Source organism: Scardinius erythrophthalmus, assembly GCF_964197995.2.
Source record: "Scardinius erythrophthalmus genome assembly, chromosome: 22".
Lineage (NCBI taxonomy): Eukaryota > Metazoa > Chordata > Actinopteri > Cypriniformes > Leuciscidae > Scardinius > Scardinius erythrophthalmus.
In genome coordinates, this window is record NC_138242.1 from 2,292,501 (window position 1) to 2,308,231 (window position 15,731).

At 40.7% G+C, this 15,731-nt stretch overlaps 1 protein-coding gene across 2 annotated transcripts in view; it reads left to right on the forward strand.

Moving 5' to 3' along the window:
* The window catches only part of piezo2a (piezo-type mechanosensitive ion channel component 2a), a 212,844-nt gene that overhangs the window by 93,247 nt on the left and 103,866 nt on the right, over positions 1–15,731 (forward strand). For both annotated transcript variants that reach the window (XM_081353359.1, XM_081353360.1), the window contains 3 exons: positions 2,042–2,348; positions 4,295–4,508; positions 12,798–12,966. In XM_081353359.1, coding sequence (XP_081209485.1) covers positions 2,042–2,348; positions 4,295–4,508; positions 12,798–12,966 — 690 coding nt within the window. The remainder of the gene's footprint in view (positions 1–2,041; positions 2,349–4,294; positions 4,509–12,797; positions 12,967–15,731) is intronic.

Consider the following 15,731-nt stretch of genomic DNA (forward strand, 5'->3'; position numbering starts at 1 on the left):
TGGTCTCCGACCCGAGACGTGTGTTCATCTGAACCTGACGGATGTTGTGTTCGTAACTGGAGTTTATTCTGACAGTACGAACTGAGTTTTGCTGAGTTATGGGTTTGAATTTGATTAAATCTGTGCCGGAGATGCTCACTTTAGCCAGATTTACTCTACAACTGAGAGATTTTCTCAAAATCGAGGACTGTTAGTTGTAACAATATAATAATAATACTTACCATTACATTTGACAGATTTTTTTAAAAGTGATATTTGCTTATTCAAGAATGAAAGTTACTTTTGTTCATACTTAGTGACTCTAATTCATGTGATTTTATTTATTATTAAATATTTTTTATATTGTTTTACTTTATTTTTAATTATTTTTTGGTAACACTTTGTTTTAAGGTGTCATTGTTACAGTGTAATTATATATTTAAGTACTCTGCAATATTAATTAACTACATGTACTTACTATAGGGTTAGGGTAGGGTTAGGGTAGGGTTGAGGGTTAGTTGCATGTAATTATGCATAATTTACTGTTATTACTATGGTAAGTACATGTAACACATGTAACAAGGACACTGTAAAATAAAGTGTTAACATTTTTTTTTTTTTACAAAGTATTGTTACTTTTTACAATCATCAACAATCATACTTAAGCCATTGTTATTTTAGTATCATTCAGATTCTATTATAGTTTTTATTAACATTTTGAATGTTTTAATGTTTATATTTTATTTTGTATAAAGTTTTAGCAATTTTTTAAATTTACAAGTTTTTTGATTTTGTACAATATGTCTATAAAATTTTATTTCAGTTTTAATAATTAAGTTAAACTAAATGAAAATGAGAAATGTCGCCTGAACACTCTAGCGACTACATAGCATTGGTTTTCACGGCAAATACCTCTCACTTTCTTTCTTTTTTTTATTTATTTAAAACTAGTTTTTCATTGTTCTGAAGGAGGAATAAAGAACTTTTCCCTCATATTTCCTTTCATAAACGCTTGAAGAGTGATTCTAGACAGCGCTGTCTCAACAGGCCGACGGGATTTAATCAAGCCTTCAGACCTTCATCCTGTTCTAGTCTTTCTGGATTCATTTAGCCTGTGTTAACTTCATTAGGAAGGAGAACAAGTCACTCTCTAATGCCTTTTATAAAGAATCTTGGAATAATGCCCGCTATTGGCATAAATTACACAGCAGTGGATTCAGCTTCGGTTTTATAGTGAAGTTTAGTGTTTCTTCTGACGCAAAACACATGAATTCTTAAGATTTTTTTTTGTTTTTTTTTTGCATGTTTTATTTTCCTTGCGCCGGATGTGATATGACATCAGCAGTGAGAGACCACTGAAATCTGGATACACCTGGGACTTTTAATCAGCGTCTGGTTCATAACAGAGACTGGTACATCAGTATCCCATAATAATGTGGCACTTCTGACCAATCCAAGCATTTTAGAAATGTCCAAATGTTCTATGAATATATAATACCAGTTTAGGGTCGGTACGTTTTTTAAAAATTATTTTAAAGAAGACTCTTCTGCTCACCAAGGCTGCATTTATTTGATTAAAAATACAGTAAAAACAGTAAAATTGTGTCATATTATTCTAATGTAAATCAGCTTTTCTCTATGTGAATATCTAGTAAAGTGTAATTTATTCCTGTGATCAAAGCTGAATGTTCAGCATCATTACTCCAGTCTTCAGTGTCACATGATCCTTCAGAAATCACTCTAATATGATGATCTGATGCTCAAGAGACATTTATGATTATTATCAGTGTTGAAAACAGCTTCATATTTTTGTGAAAACTGTGATACATTTTATTTTTCAGGATTCTTTGATGAATAGAAAGTTTAAAAGAACAGCATTTCTTTAATGTCTTTACTTTTTAGCAGTAGTGTGTGTGTGTGTGTGTGTGTGTGTGTGTGTGTGTGTGTGTGTATGAGCCATATGTACAACCATTGGATTTAGGTAAAATGACGAAGTTTAAGAGAACATTTAAAACTCATTTAGACATTTAGACTTTCTGTAACATCCGTTGTCATGTTTCAGGAAAAGGAGGATGAAGAAGAAGACAAGAAAAGTGAGAAGCAGGAGCTTGAGGATGAGCTGCAGTTCGAAGACTTTGAGCTGGGCGATGAAGACTGTGCTCTTCCTGAGGATGAAGAAGAAGAAGAAGGAGAAGGTGAAGAAGAGGGAGAAGGAGAAGGAGAACTTGGGGAGGCCGACGTCGAAGAAAGCACCAAAATGAAGATCCTGCGGCAGATAGCAGACGTGGCGTCCAAACTCAAAGAAATCATTGGCAATCTGATTACCACTGCAGGAAAAGTAGTCGTAACCATATTATTGGGGCTCACAGGTGGGTAGTGTTGAGACCCACATCACTCACCACATATGATCAATACGCAGCATTCATTCATAAGCTGAGGGTGAATAAAAGCTCAAGTGTGTTGTTATATCCCAAAGCTCAAACCAAAAGATATATGTAAGGGATAATAATGTGCATCCAGACAGTTGTTATCGCAGAATAAACCCCGACAGGGTGTTCAGGACCCGACGCGATGACATTATCTCGCGCATTGAGTTGAAATATTTTATTAGCTCATTAAACACAAAGCTTCTATGAAGAAAACTGTTCCTAGCAAGTGGTTTTGAGCCTAGACGCACTAAAAAGGTCAAACAGAAGGAAAATATAAGGGATAATGACAGCATTTGCTTTACTGAAGCCGTCAGCCCGCATTATTTCAACTTATTTTTAAAAATAATGATTTTTAACAGCGGAAATCCTGGTGAAAAACTACATTACCCATGATCCTATGCAGAAAATTCCACCAACCATAGAGTCAGAATAGCTCTTTAGCTCCGCCCACTCCCATGAAGCACTGCGAATGACGTAATAGTCGATCTCAAAATATTTAGATTTATATATATATATATATATATTTCTGTGTGTGTATAATCAACATTTGTAAATGAGTATTGTTAATTTGATTGTGCTGTTTGCAATGCTTCATGGGATTGTAGTTCTTTCACTCACTAAAGCCTTTAAGTTCACAGTCTTGTACCTTTTTGTCTTTTTGCCTCTTTTTTCAAAAACGTTTTGCTTCAAATCAAAGTTTGTAATGTTGTGATTTCCTCGTAACTGGTTGGCTTGGTTCATGGCTTTTAACTCTTTAATAAAGACTTTTTAAAAAATCCCTTTTTCAGAAATTAATGGAAAAAATACTTTCGGAACCAGCACTCTGAAAAAGGGGGCGGGCACTAATGCACTATTGACGGCGAATAACTGACCTCGGAATGTTGCGACTGACCAATCAGAATCAAGTGTTTCAGAGAGCTGTGCAATAAAAATAAATAAAACATCACCCACAGTCAGGTGCTGTCACATTAACCACTGTTTGCCGAATTTTCTCAGACAAAATCCAGTCATTTTAATAGGAAACCTGACATTTTTGCCAGCAAAATTTCAACAACATACAAATATGACAATCATAATCTCAGAGCCTGATTAAGAGTGAGTTCAAATATCATTGCGTGACCTTTATAGCCATGGATAATTCACCTTTTGAAAATAAATAAAAAGAAACCAGAACATTGACAAACAAACAAGTGTATTCAATGACAAAGAGTCACTCAGTATGCATTTATTAATGTTAAAATGGTGTAATATTTATGCATTTGATTATGTGCTTATCCGTTTAGTTGTGAGTGCTGTGCCAAGCGGCAACCTTCCTGTCTCTCTCTTGAATCTAACACACAAGTGACTTAAACTGCAGTTCATCGACTGACCACTAGAGACCGGCTCCAAAAGAGAGTCAATCCCATAGACCCCCATGCTAATATGCCCAACTTTACAGCAACTTTAAGCCTTAAAGTTCTGCATAATTAAGGGTGTGGCCACTTGAGTGACAGGTAGATTGCAGCTGATGTCACTACTAGCGTTTGTCTGCTGTCTTTTAGCGTCACGCCACCTCAGCTAATCCGCCTCTTTACCCATTTTCTATTATCCGGGAGTGACGCGCTGCCAAGATGGCGACGGCGGCTCCGCCCACTTTGGGCTTCAGAAACGCTCTTCAGAAACACTACGGATGACGTCACGCACACTACACCCATACTTTTTTACAGTCTACGTGCAGTGCACTTGCAGAGAGACTCCGCCCACACGCTCTTCTGATTGGCTGTGATTTTTGATTGATTTTGTCTCATCTCGCAGTCGCGTCAGTTGTCGCTGGAATCTTATCACATCATGTCTGGTTAGGACACACTGCAAATGACTTTCCTTTGCTTTCTCTCGGTGTGTGTCAGGAATGATGCTGCCGTCTTTGACCTCCAGTGTGTATTTCTTCACCTTCCTGGGCCTGTGCACCTGGTGGTCTTTCTGCCGGTCCTTCGACCCGCTGCTCTTCAGCTGTCTGTGTGTCCTCATGGCCATCTTCAGCGCAGGACACCTCGTCATGCTCTTCCTATACCAGTTCCAGTTCTTCCAGGAGGCCGTTCCTCCCGGGAACAGTTACGCCAGGTGAGACCACAGAGCCTCTCAAAGCCGGGTTTAAAGTCGCTCGTCTTTTCTTCTCTATTGTGTCGTATATCCAAGTGAAACGCTTCTGGAACAAGAACAGATGTGGGCGGGGCTTGATTGTGTCTGTAGGGAATTGATTGGATGGTTGTGGTTTGCTATTGGCTGATCTCATGTGAGTGACAGGTTAAAGCCCCGCCCTCGTCATCAGAGAAGAGAAGAGATGCTGCAAGAGGAACTGATTCTGATTCAACATTACCAGGAACATGAGTTTAATGATGTTTAAACACAATTTAAACACAATAATGATGATGTGCACTGATAAATCATTTATAATGAACACTGCAATATTCCATAAAAACAAGATTTCATAGTGACTTTAATGGGGTTTGTAATGAAGTTGGGTCTCAAGAACACTGGTGCTGCAAAAGCCCCACTGCAAAAAAAGATTTTCTTACTTAGTACTTAGTCTTGTTTCCAGTTCAAATATCTAAAAATTCTTAAATCAAGATGCATATACTAGATGAGTAAAATGCCATAAGATATTATGTCTTGTTTTCTGGGGGGAAAAGATCCAAATGAAGTGAGTTTTTGCTTAAAACAAGCGAAATTATCTGACAATGGGGTAACATTTTTTATAATAATTCAAACGGAAACAATATTTTTTTTCTTACCCCATTGCTGGATAATTTTGCTTGTTTTAAGCAAAAACTCACTTCATTTGGATCTTTTCCCCCCAGAAAACAAGGCATAATATCTTATGGCATTTTACTACTTTAGTAAATGCATCTTGATTTAAGAATTTTTTTTAAATTTGGACTGGAAACAAGACAAAACTTTTTTTTTGCAGTGAACAAATGTACTGTTTGCCGACGCGTTCCCACCCTTTTCAAAGCATCCTGTCGATGAGCACCAATGCTCGACTTGCTTGAGTTTGTGGATCTGCATTCGAGCGGCTGAACGCTTTGATTGATGCTGTTGCTCGTTTTGCACGTAAAGCCCGCGTGCGGCCGGATCCCCTTACTGTGGCCAATGAGATTACAGAGCGGCTGAAAACCAAACACAAAAGGAGAATTCAATTAGAACGATCCGGCGAGCGGGAATCCTACATGTGAGCTCGTCTGTCTGGTGGCCGATGGGCTCAATCATGCTAATCTAGCGACCTAGCCTTGTGGCGTTACAGCGACTAGCGTCCGGTGTCGATCTCATCCAGGCATTGAGGTCAAGCTGTCATTAAAGTGATTAAAGGATGAACATTAATGGACAGTTCTGGTTCTGCATGCTCATTGATGATCACTGAGATATAATTACAGGTTTTATTTTTATATGGTCTGTTTTCATTTTAATTTTAGATAAAGTTTTAGTAATATTTGGGTTTTTGTCATATTTTTATTTAATTGGTCTGTATTCATTTTTAGTTTTAGTTATTTTAGTACAGTACATCACATCAAGTTAAACTAAATGAAAACGAGAAATGTTGCTTTGGCATCTAACTGGAATAAAATGTTTATTTTGTTCCAATATATTTTATTTCAGTTAATGTTTATTTTATTTCAAGTAAATGATTTTTAATGGGTTTTAGTTTCAGTTTTAGTTATAGTAAGCCAACTTCTAGAGGGTTCATACAGAAATTAAGGATAATTTTGGAAATGTTTGATGATGTGCATTAATTATTATAGAGCTCATGTGGTTTGATAGCATGTATATCTGGCTAGATTAAAGTAGCCTGTCGTCTGTCCGGCTCATCGGTCTTCATCGGGCTCGTTTGAGCTTGGCAGTGTTGGTTTGCATCTCAAACCGAAAACGACCGACTGTCACACTCTATTTAAAAAAGTTTGATTTAAAGAGTCAATATTCACGTTGCTTTGAGAAATCTTGATTTAGTTCTGTGTTGTCTATGGCTTCTGTCCAGCGTTTAGCTCCAGGAAAGTCCTCAGTAAAGTGCAACAGACATGGAATATCAAACTCTACACTAATGATTTTTTATTTGTATAAGGTTTATGGAATATGAGCTGCATATTAAGCTGGACGTTCTTGATCACTTAGGTCTGATGGTTTGATTTGACTCCATGTTCATTTCACAGTCATTCACTAACTTTTATGTTGTTTCAAACCTGTATGACTTTAATTTTATCTGTGGAGCTAATTTAGTGAATGTTGGAATATAATCGGTTTGGCAATGATGATGTGAACGATTCTGCATCGATGCATAAAAACTAAAGGATCGATTTCAAGAATGTAATTAAATAGGCCTATCATACATATTAATATACTGTTTTATTGCAATAAAATAAATTACTCTCATCATATATTAATTAAAAGGTTGCGTATGTCCTTTAGAAGAAAAGCATTTGCATCTGATGTTCACATTTACCTACTTTCTTGAAAGCAGACGTACAGGAACACAGAATAATCTCAGAATATCGGTCTTGGCGATGATTCACGTAAACAGTCATTATGTCTTAATTGAATGTAAAAGGTTGAGGAAAAAATCTGATGTGTAACTTTATATTAGATCCATATGTTAGTACTTAATATAATAAACCTGCTGTTATTAATGTTAATCAGGTTTGTTTTTGCACGTGACACACGCACGTTTGAGCTTCTGTTAACCATATAAGATGTGCTTTATGTGCTTGAAAAACGGCGAAATAAAAATTAGTTTATCATATAAAGCATCCGATCGCGTCTACTGTGTCCTAACTACACGCGACACGCAGTAAAAGGTTCTTCTCCATGTTAATCAGAGTGTGTCCTAACCAGCCGCGACGGCGACACGCAATTATTCTATTTTAGAAACGGTTTAGAAAGTGTGGCGATGATAATCTCAGGGACTGTTTATGTGCTTTATTTAATGTTTAAAGCGTGTAATGTGAGTCTGAATATCATTTAGTGCTCCAGCTTTGTGGCTGTAAATTCACACACTGTTCTGATTGGCTGACTCCACTCCGCCCACACACTGTTCTGTTCTGATTTGCTGACTCCGCCCACACACTGTTCTGATTGGCTGACTCCACTCCGCCCACATGCTGTTCTGATTGGCTGACTCCGCCCACACACTGTTCTGATTGGCTGACTCCGCCCACACACTGTTCTGTTCTGATTTGCTGACTCCGCCCACACACTGTTCTGATTGGCTGACTCCACTCCGCCCACACGCTGTTCTGATTGGCTGACTCCACTCCGCCCACACGCTGTTCTGATTAGCTGACTTCACCCACACGCTGTTCTGATTTGCTGACTCCGCCCACACACTGTTCTGATTGGCTGACTCCACTCCGCCCACACACTGTTCTGATTGGCTGACTCCACTCCGCCCACACGCTGTTCTGATTAGCTGACTTCACCCACACGCTGTTCTGATTTGCTGACTCCACCCATACACTGTTCTGATTGGCTGACTCCACCCATACACTGTTCTGATTGGCTGTGGGTTTTGATTGATTTTGACGCATCTTGTGTGTCGCGTCTAGTGTTGGACAGACACATTATTTGTCGCTGGAATCTTATCGCATCCCGTCTGGTTAGGACACAGTGTAAGACATAACCGTAGAATACTTGCCAAGACGGGTATTTTAACTTAAGTTTGTGTGCATGTGTCTGTTCAAGTGCAGGGAGATGCAAAAGATGAATTTGTCTGAAAAACCTTGAATGGTTTAAAATCGCTTGAATGTGTAAATTAGCAAGAAAACACGTGCAAATGATAAACTTTCACTCTATGATTGTCAAACTTAGCAATTAATCCGCGAATCACATGCGATCCGTTGAACCTCTAATCAACATGATGAATCGATATTCCCACAGGCAAATCTAGATGCTTCAGAATGAGAATCCACTGGTTTTGGTGTTGCCGGCGGCCTCGGAGAGCCCAGGTGTTTCTCATTAGGACAGGACGGCTCTTGGCCTGCGCTTAAATCACACAGCTGGTTTCAGGGAGCGCTGCTGCATGCGAGAGAGAGAAAACAATCAAACGTGACTCGAAAAGCCTTTGAGTACGGTAGATGCAATTCTTCTAAATGAAGCCTGGATGTGAGTCTCCAATGGCAGGCCTGTATTATTCTGACACTAATATTCCCCAACGGCAGCAGCAAGACCCATTAGCGGCGGATACGAGACTATAATCGTGCAACTGTTGCATCTCGTTAAAATGCGTTGCGAACGTCGCCCCCGAACGCGAGGCTGACAGCAAGACTCTAGAAAACAGGCTTTGAAAGCTTCGGCTGTTTGTTTGGGTTCTCTCTGTTACACTGGATTACTCGGCAAGACTTCAAAATGGCAAACCCATGACCAAACACTACAAATAAACAATCGTTCTGACCTCTGAAAGGTCCAATTTTAAAATTGTAGCTCCGCTTATTTGGGTTGAATCCACATCCTGAAACCTCATACGCATTCAAAGCCTCTATAAAAGACATAGATACTACAAATATGTCAGATGAGGTTTGAACCGAGCTCAGAAAACACACAGCGAAGTGAAACGAGCCAAGCCAAATGCACAGACGTGTGAAGGAATCTTGATACCTTTCAGAAATACAATGTGCGGGAGAAGAATAAAAGAGGCAAATGTGCAAAGAAAGCAAATCATAAGCGAAGAAATATGCTTTACCAAACCCACATAGAATTAAGTGGTTTTTACAAGATTTCTTTCTCAAACAAAACCTGAGAAACACCCTATTAGAAAAACATTTGGCGATTTGCGAGCCGCTGCGTCTGGGACGAAAAACAAAGAGCTTCTCTTTGACAATCACATAAACAGCACAATCGCTACCAGCTTCTCGTGGCGAGGACGCAGTTTTGATTACACGCTAGGCATGTGGAAATGCCAGAGAAGAGTCTATTCTGGGTAGAAAAATGTAGTTTAGCAAACCCAGAGATTAGAACCAAATGGTTTTATGTTGGTTTGTCTGTTAGGAGCAACCAATGCAGGAGATATTACTCAAGAGCCGACTTGTTCATAGTTTGAAAAGCTCAATGGATGTATCATGTTTAATTTAAGTACAATACTGTTTAGAAAATGTAAAGAAATTCACAATTGTATTCAGCAAGGATTCATTTAATTGATCAATAATGTCAGTAAATGCATTCTATTTCAAATGAATGCTTTCTATTCATCAAAGAATCATGAAAAAATGTATCAGTTTCCACAAAAATATCGAGCACAACCAAATTTATCGACACTGATAATAATCATAAATGTTTCTTGATCATCAAATCATCATATTAGAGTGATTTGTGAAGGATCATGTGACACTGAAGACGTGATGCTGAACATTCAGCTTTGATCACAGGAATAAATTACATTTTACTGTATATTCACATAAAAGAACTGCAATTTTACATTGTAATAATATTTCACAGTTTTTACTGTATTTTTGATCAAATAAATGCAGATTTAGTGAGCAGAAGAAACTTCTTTCAGAAAAATTTAAAAAAATTACCAACCCCAAAATTTTATACACATAAAAATAGATGTAAATGATACAATAATGGACGTGGATTAAAAATAGAGCTATAAAATTTATATTTTTCATAAGTCAGAATATCTCGCCTTTCATGATTCATCCAAACCCTAAGCGTGACATCCAAGACATCCCCAAAAAAAAAAAAGGTCTCTGAAAAATAAAAGATTTGTAAGCAAAATGCAGACGTTGGCAAGTTTTCATTTCATTTATTTATTTTATTTATTATTTTATAAGTTTGAGGCGTAGTTCAGATCTCCTCTGAATCTAGAGGAGACACATGACAGATGTATGCGTTCTAACAGTTGTGATTAAAGATCTTTATGATTTGTGTCTGCCGTCCTCATGGCACCTTCTTCTGCTTTAGAGAGTGTTTATTATGCATTGGCCGCTGCATTATAAATAGCAGCTCTATCCAGCAACATTTCTGCGCTTAAACTCGTTATTTTCAGCCGTGGTATTAGGACTTGGATGTCACGCTTAGGGTTTGGATGAATCATGAAAGGCGAGATATTCTGACTTCATATTTTCTCGATGGCATGAGGTAGCTGCAAAACGAACATCTGGCAAACCACAGTCATTTAACTAACGGCACCAGAACTATAAAAACCAGTGAGTGTGTGTTTGTCACCTTATCCATTTTCAGTGGGGTTTTAGCTGCGAGAAGTTGCCGTTTTATAGATTTCTTCAGCTAAATGTGACACCAAAAAGTGGTTATATGTAATTAATGTAAGTTACATTCAAAGCCACGTCTCTTTATTCTGAATGGGAATGACACTGTCTCAAATTATAATGTTTTATTTGGGAATGAAGAGATGTTGAGAGTGTTCTAATCTTGGGCTGTACTTCTGTTTTCTCTTTATTCATTCCTTTTTTCCACTTTTATACCCTGTTAAATAGGCATCTGCTGTTATTTTCTTCCTTAGCTGTCCAATTTAGCTTCCACTGAAAGAGAGAGAGTAAAAAAAGGGAACATAAACACAAGTTTAACCCTGAGAAATCTGGAGTGAATTAGCAGATCTTCTCTTACGGTTGAAAAATGTAGTAAAGTGCTTTTTGATTGGGTGATAATCTTATTTTTCTTTCCCAGATCATTACATTACACACACACACACACACACACACACACACACGGACACGCACACGCACACACACACACACACACACACACACACACACACACACACACACACACACACACACACACACACACACACACACACACACACACGGACACGCACACGCACACACACACACACACACACACACACACACACACACACACACACACACATATATATATATATCATACATACAGTAGTCAACATTTGAAGTGGATCATAACCTTTCATCAAAGTTCTACATGAATTTTGAACAATACCCGTTCTTGTCTTAGGACAACTTTGATTAACTTTTTTGATCCACTTTAAATGTTGACTACTGTATATATATATATGTGTCATATACACTCACCTAAAGGATTATTAGGAACACCATACTAATACTGTGTTTGACCCCCTTTCGCCTTCAGAACTGCCTTAATTCTACGTGGCATTGATTCAACAAGGTGCTGAAAGCATTCTTTAGAAATGTTGGCCCATATTGATAGGATAGCATCTTGCAGTTGATGGAGATTTGTGGGATGCACATCCAGGGCACGAAGCTCCCGTTCCACCACATACCAAAGATGCTCTATTGGGTTGAGATCTGGTGACTATTTTAGTACAGTGAACTCATTGTCATGTTCAAGAAACCAGTTTGAAATGATTCGAGCTTTGTGACATGGTGCATTATCCTGCTGGAAGTAGCCATCAGAGGATGGGTACATGGTGGTCATAAAGGGATGGACATGGTCAGAAACAATGCTCAGGTCGGCCGTGGCATTTAAACGATGCCCAATTGGCACTAAGGGGCCTAAAGTGTGCCAAGAAAACACCCCCCACACCATTACATCACCACCACCAGCCTGCACAGTGGTAACAAGGCATGATGGAACCATGTTCTCATTCTGTTTACGCCATATTCTGACTCTACCATCTGAATGTCTCAACAGAAATCGAGACTCTTCAGACCAGGCAACATTTTTCCAGTCTTCAACTGTCCAATTTTGGTGAGCTCGTGCAAATTGTAGCCTCTTTTTCCTATTTGTAGTGGAGATGAGTGGTACCCGGTGGGGTCTTCTGCTGTTGTAGCCCATCCGCCTCAAGGTTGTGCGTGTTGTGGCTTCACAAATGCTTTGCTGCATACCTCGGTTGTAACGAGTGGTTATTTCAGTCAAAGTTGCTCTTCTATCAGCTTGAATCAGTCGGCCCATTCTCCTCTGACCTCTAGCATCAACAAGGCATTTTCGCCCACAGGACTGCCGCATACTGGATGTTTTTCCCTTTTCACACCATTCTTTGTAAACCCTAGAAATGGTTGTGCGTGAAAATCCCAGTAACTGAGCAGATTGTGAAATACTCAGACCGGCCCGTCTGGCACCAACAACCATGCCACGCTCAAAATTGCTTAAATCACCTTTCTTTCCCATTCTGACATTCAGTTTGGAGTTCAGGAGATTGTCTTGACCAGGACCACACCCCTAAATGCTTTGAAGCAACTGCCATGTGATTGGTTGATTAGATAATGGCATTAATGAGAAATTGAACAGGTATTCCTAATAATCCTTTAGGTGAGTGTATATATATATATATATACTGTATATACTATATTGTGTTCATGACTCGCATCCATTAATTTAATATCGGATACCTTCACTGTATTCTTGCAGAATCTCAGTAGTTTTCTGTAATGTATTTTTAATGAATGAATAATGTTCCTCTCTTTCCCTCAGTCTGTTTGGCATTTCTCCTGTGGTGAAGACGGACTGCTCACACACCTGGATGTTTACAGTGAACCCTGACCTGCCGTGGCACCACTTTGTCAATCCCATCATGCTCTTGGTGCTGTATTACACTCTGGCCACACTCATCCGCCTCTGGCTTCAGGAGTCAGAAGACATGGTCAGATTACACTCTTCTTCTTCTTCTTCTTCTTCTGTTTTTCACTGAGGTATTCATCGGATTACGAAAGTAAAATGTTTTGAACACTGTTTTATGTTGTTCCTATTCCTGATACTCGTTTCCGGCAGTTCAGAATCACTTCTTTCTTCACTTTGATCTGTAAACTTTACAGAATTTGTACAATCACAAACAGGTTTATTACACACTACATGAAAGACAATATCCAAAAAAAGCATAATAGGGCACTTTAAAGGGAAAATTCATCAACATATACAGTCAAATCCAAAATTATTCAGACAACAGATATATATTTGTGATGAGGTTCAGTTCTCGTGATGAGGGAAGGAAGAAGACAAGGGGTCGGCGATGACTGGGACACTCGTTTATTTACTCAAGTTGAAAACACAAACAGAAAGGTGCGCTCGTAGCGCGTTCACCGTGTAATAAACACAGCACAAAACTCAGTCCATAAATCAGCACATAAACAACGGCTTCTCTCAGTCCACGGCAGCACACGAGGTCCCAGTCCCTCTCTCTCTCCCACACTCTCTCCCGGTCGTGCTTATATCCGGTCTCTCCACGCCAATTACTGAAATCAGACACAGGTGTTCATCATCTGCACTTGACCCACTTACTCACCGCTCGCTTCCTTCCTCTCTCTCCCGCTACAGACTCCGCAGAACCACGCCCCCCTCGCCACATACCCCCACCGCCCGACTCAGGCCGGGGAGCCATCCGGCCTGCAGCCTCCCCCCCCCTCCTCCTGGAGAGGAAGTCGGCCACAGCCATCTGTGCACCCGGCCTGTGGACCACCTGAAACTTAAAGGGTTGTAACGCCAGATACCACCGGGTGATCCGCGCGTTGGTATCTTTCATGCGGTGGAGCCATTGCAGGGGAGCGTGGTCCGAACAGAGGGTGAACTCCCGCCCCAGGAGATAATACCGGAGGGTGAGAACGGCCCACCTGATGGCCAAACACTCCTTCTCTATGGTGCTGTACATCGTCTCTCTCTTCGAGAGCTTCCGACTGATGTACAGCACCGGCCGCTCTTCACCCTCCACCTCCTGGGACAGGATGGCGCCCAACCCCCTGTCCGACGCATCTGTCTGTAACATAAAAGGGAGAGAAAAGTTAGGAGCATGTAAGAGCGGTCCGCCACACAGAGCAGCCTTTATCTGGGTAAAAGCCTGCTGACACTGCTCCGTCCACTGAACCGTATCTGGTGCTTCCTTTTTAGTTAGATCAGTCAGCGGGCTGGCGAGGTCCGAATAATTAGAAACAAACCTTCTATAATATCCCGCCAGCCCCAGGAACTGCCTAACCTCCTTTTTGGTCTTGGGTCTTGGACAAGTCGCAACCGCTGCAGTCTTATCAATTTGGGGACGCACCTGTCCATGACCCAAGTGGAAACCCAGATATCTGACTTCCACACGCCCAACTGCACACTTCTTCGGATTGGCCGTGAGCCCAGCCCTTCTCAGCGTCTTCAGTACAGCTCGCAAATGCTGCATATGTCGCTGCCAATCACCACTATAGATGACGATATCATCCAGATAAGCAGCGGCATATGCAGCGTGCGGCCGGAGAATTCTGTCCATCAGACGCTGAAAAGTCGCTGGAGCCCCGAACAACCCGAACGGAAGAGTAACAAATTGGTGTAATCCGAACGGCGTTGTGAAAGCTGTTTTTTCTTTGGTCATGGGAGACAAGGGGATCTGCCAATAACCCTTGGTTAAGTCCAGTGTCGAATAAAAACGAGCAGTACCTAGCCGATCAAGCAATTCGTCAACTCGGGGCATTGGATATGCGTCGAATTTCGACACAGCATTCACCTTCCTGTAATCCACACAGAACCGTACTGAGCCGTCCGTTTTAGGAACTAAAACTATCGGGCTCGCCCAGTCACTGTTGGATTCTTCTATTACTCCCATCTCTAGCATTGCTTCTAATTCGCTCTGAACCACTTTTTTCTTATGTTCAGGCAAGCGATACGGCCGACTGCGAATTACCACACCCGGCTCGGTCTCAACATGGTGCTGAATGAGATTCGTTCGACCAGGCAGGGGCGAGAACACATCAGCAAATTCTGCTTGTATTGTTTTTACATCAGTGAGCTGGGAGGGTGAGAGGTGGTCTCCCCCAGGGGCCAGAGCGAGAGATTGTGACTTTGAACTCACTTCTGGACCGAGATCCTCCTCTCCGCTCACTACCATCGCCAGCATCACTGATTCTGCCTCGGACCATTTTTTTAGTAGGTTGAGGTGATAAATTTGATGTGCTCCGCCCCTATCTGTTCGAGCTACCTCATAGTTGAGATCCCCAACTCGCCGTGTGACCTCAAAGGGTCCTTGCCACTTCGCTAGTAATTTTGAACTTGACGTAGGGAGTAATACAAGCACTTTATCTCCCGGTGCAAATTGACGCAGTCTAGCCCCCCTGTTGTACAGCCGACTCTGTTTATCCTGTGCCTGTAACAAATTCTCCATAGATAGCCGCCCCAACGTGTGGAGTTTTGTTCTCAGATCCAGGACATACTGAATTTCGTTTTTACTATTAGAAGGTCCGTCCTCCCAAGTCTCTCTAAGGACATCCAACACCCCACGGGGCTGACGTCCGTAGAGAAGCTCGAAGGGGGAAAACCCCGTGGAGGCTTGCGGGACCTCCCGTACAGCGAACAAGAGGGGTTCTAACCACTTATCCCAATTTTTGGCGTCTTCGTGTACGAACTTCCGAATCATGGTTTTTAACGTGCGGTTAAACCGTT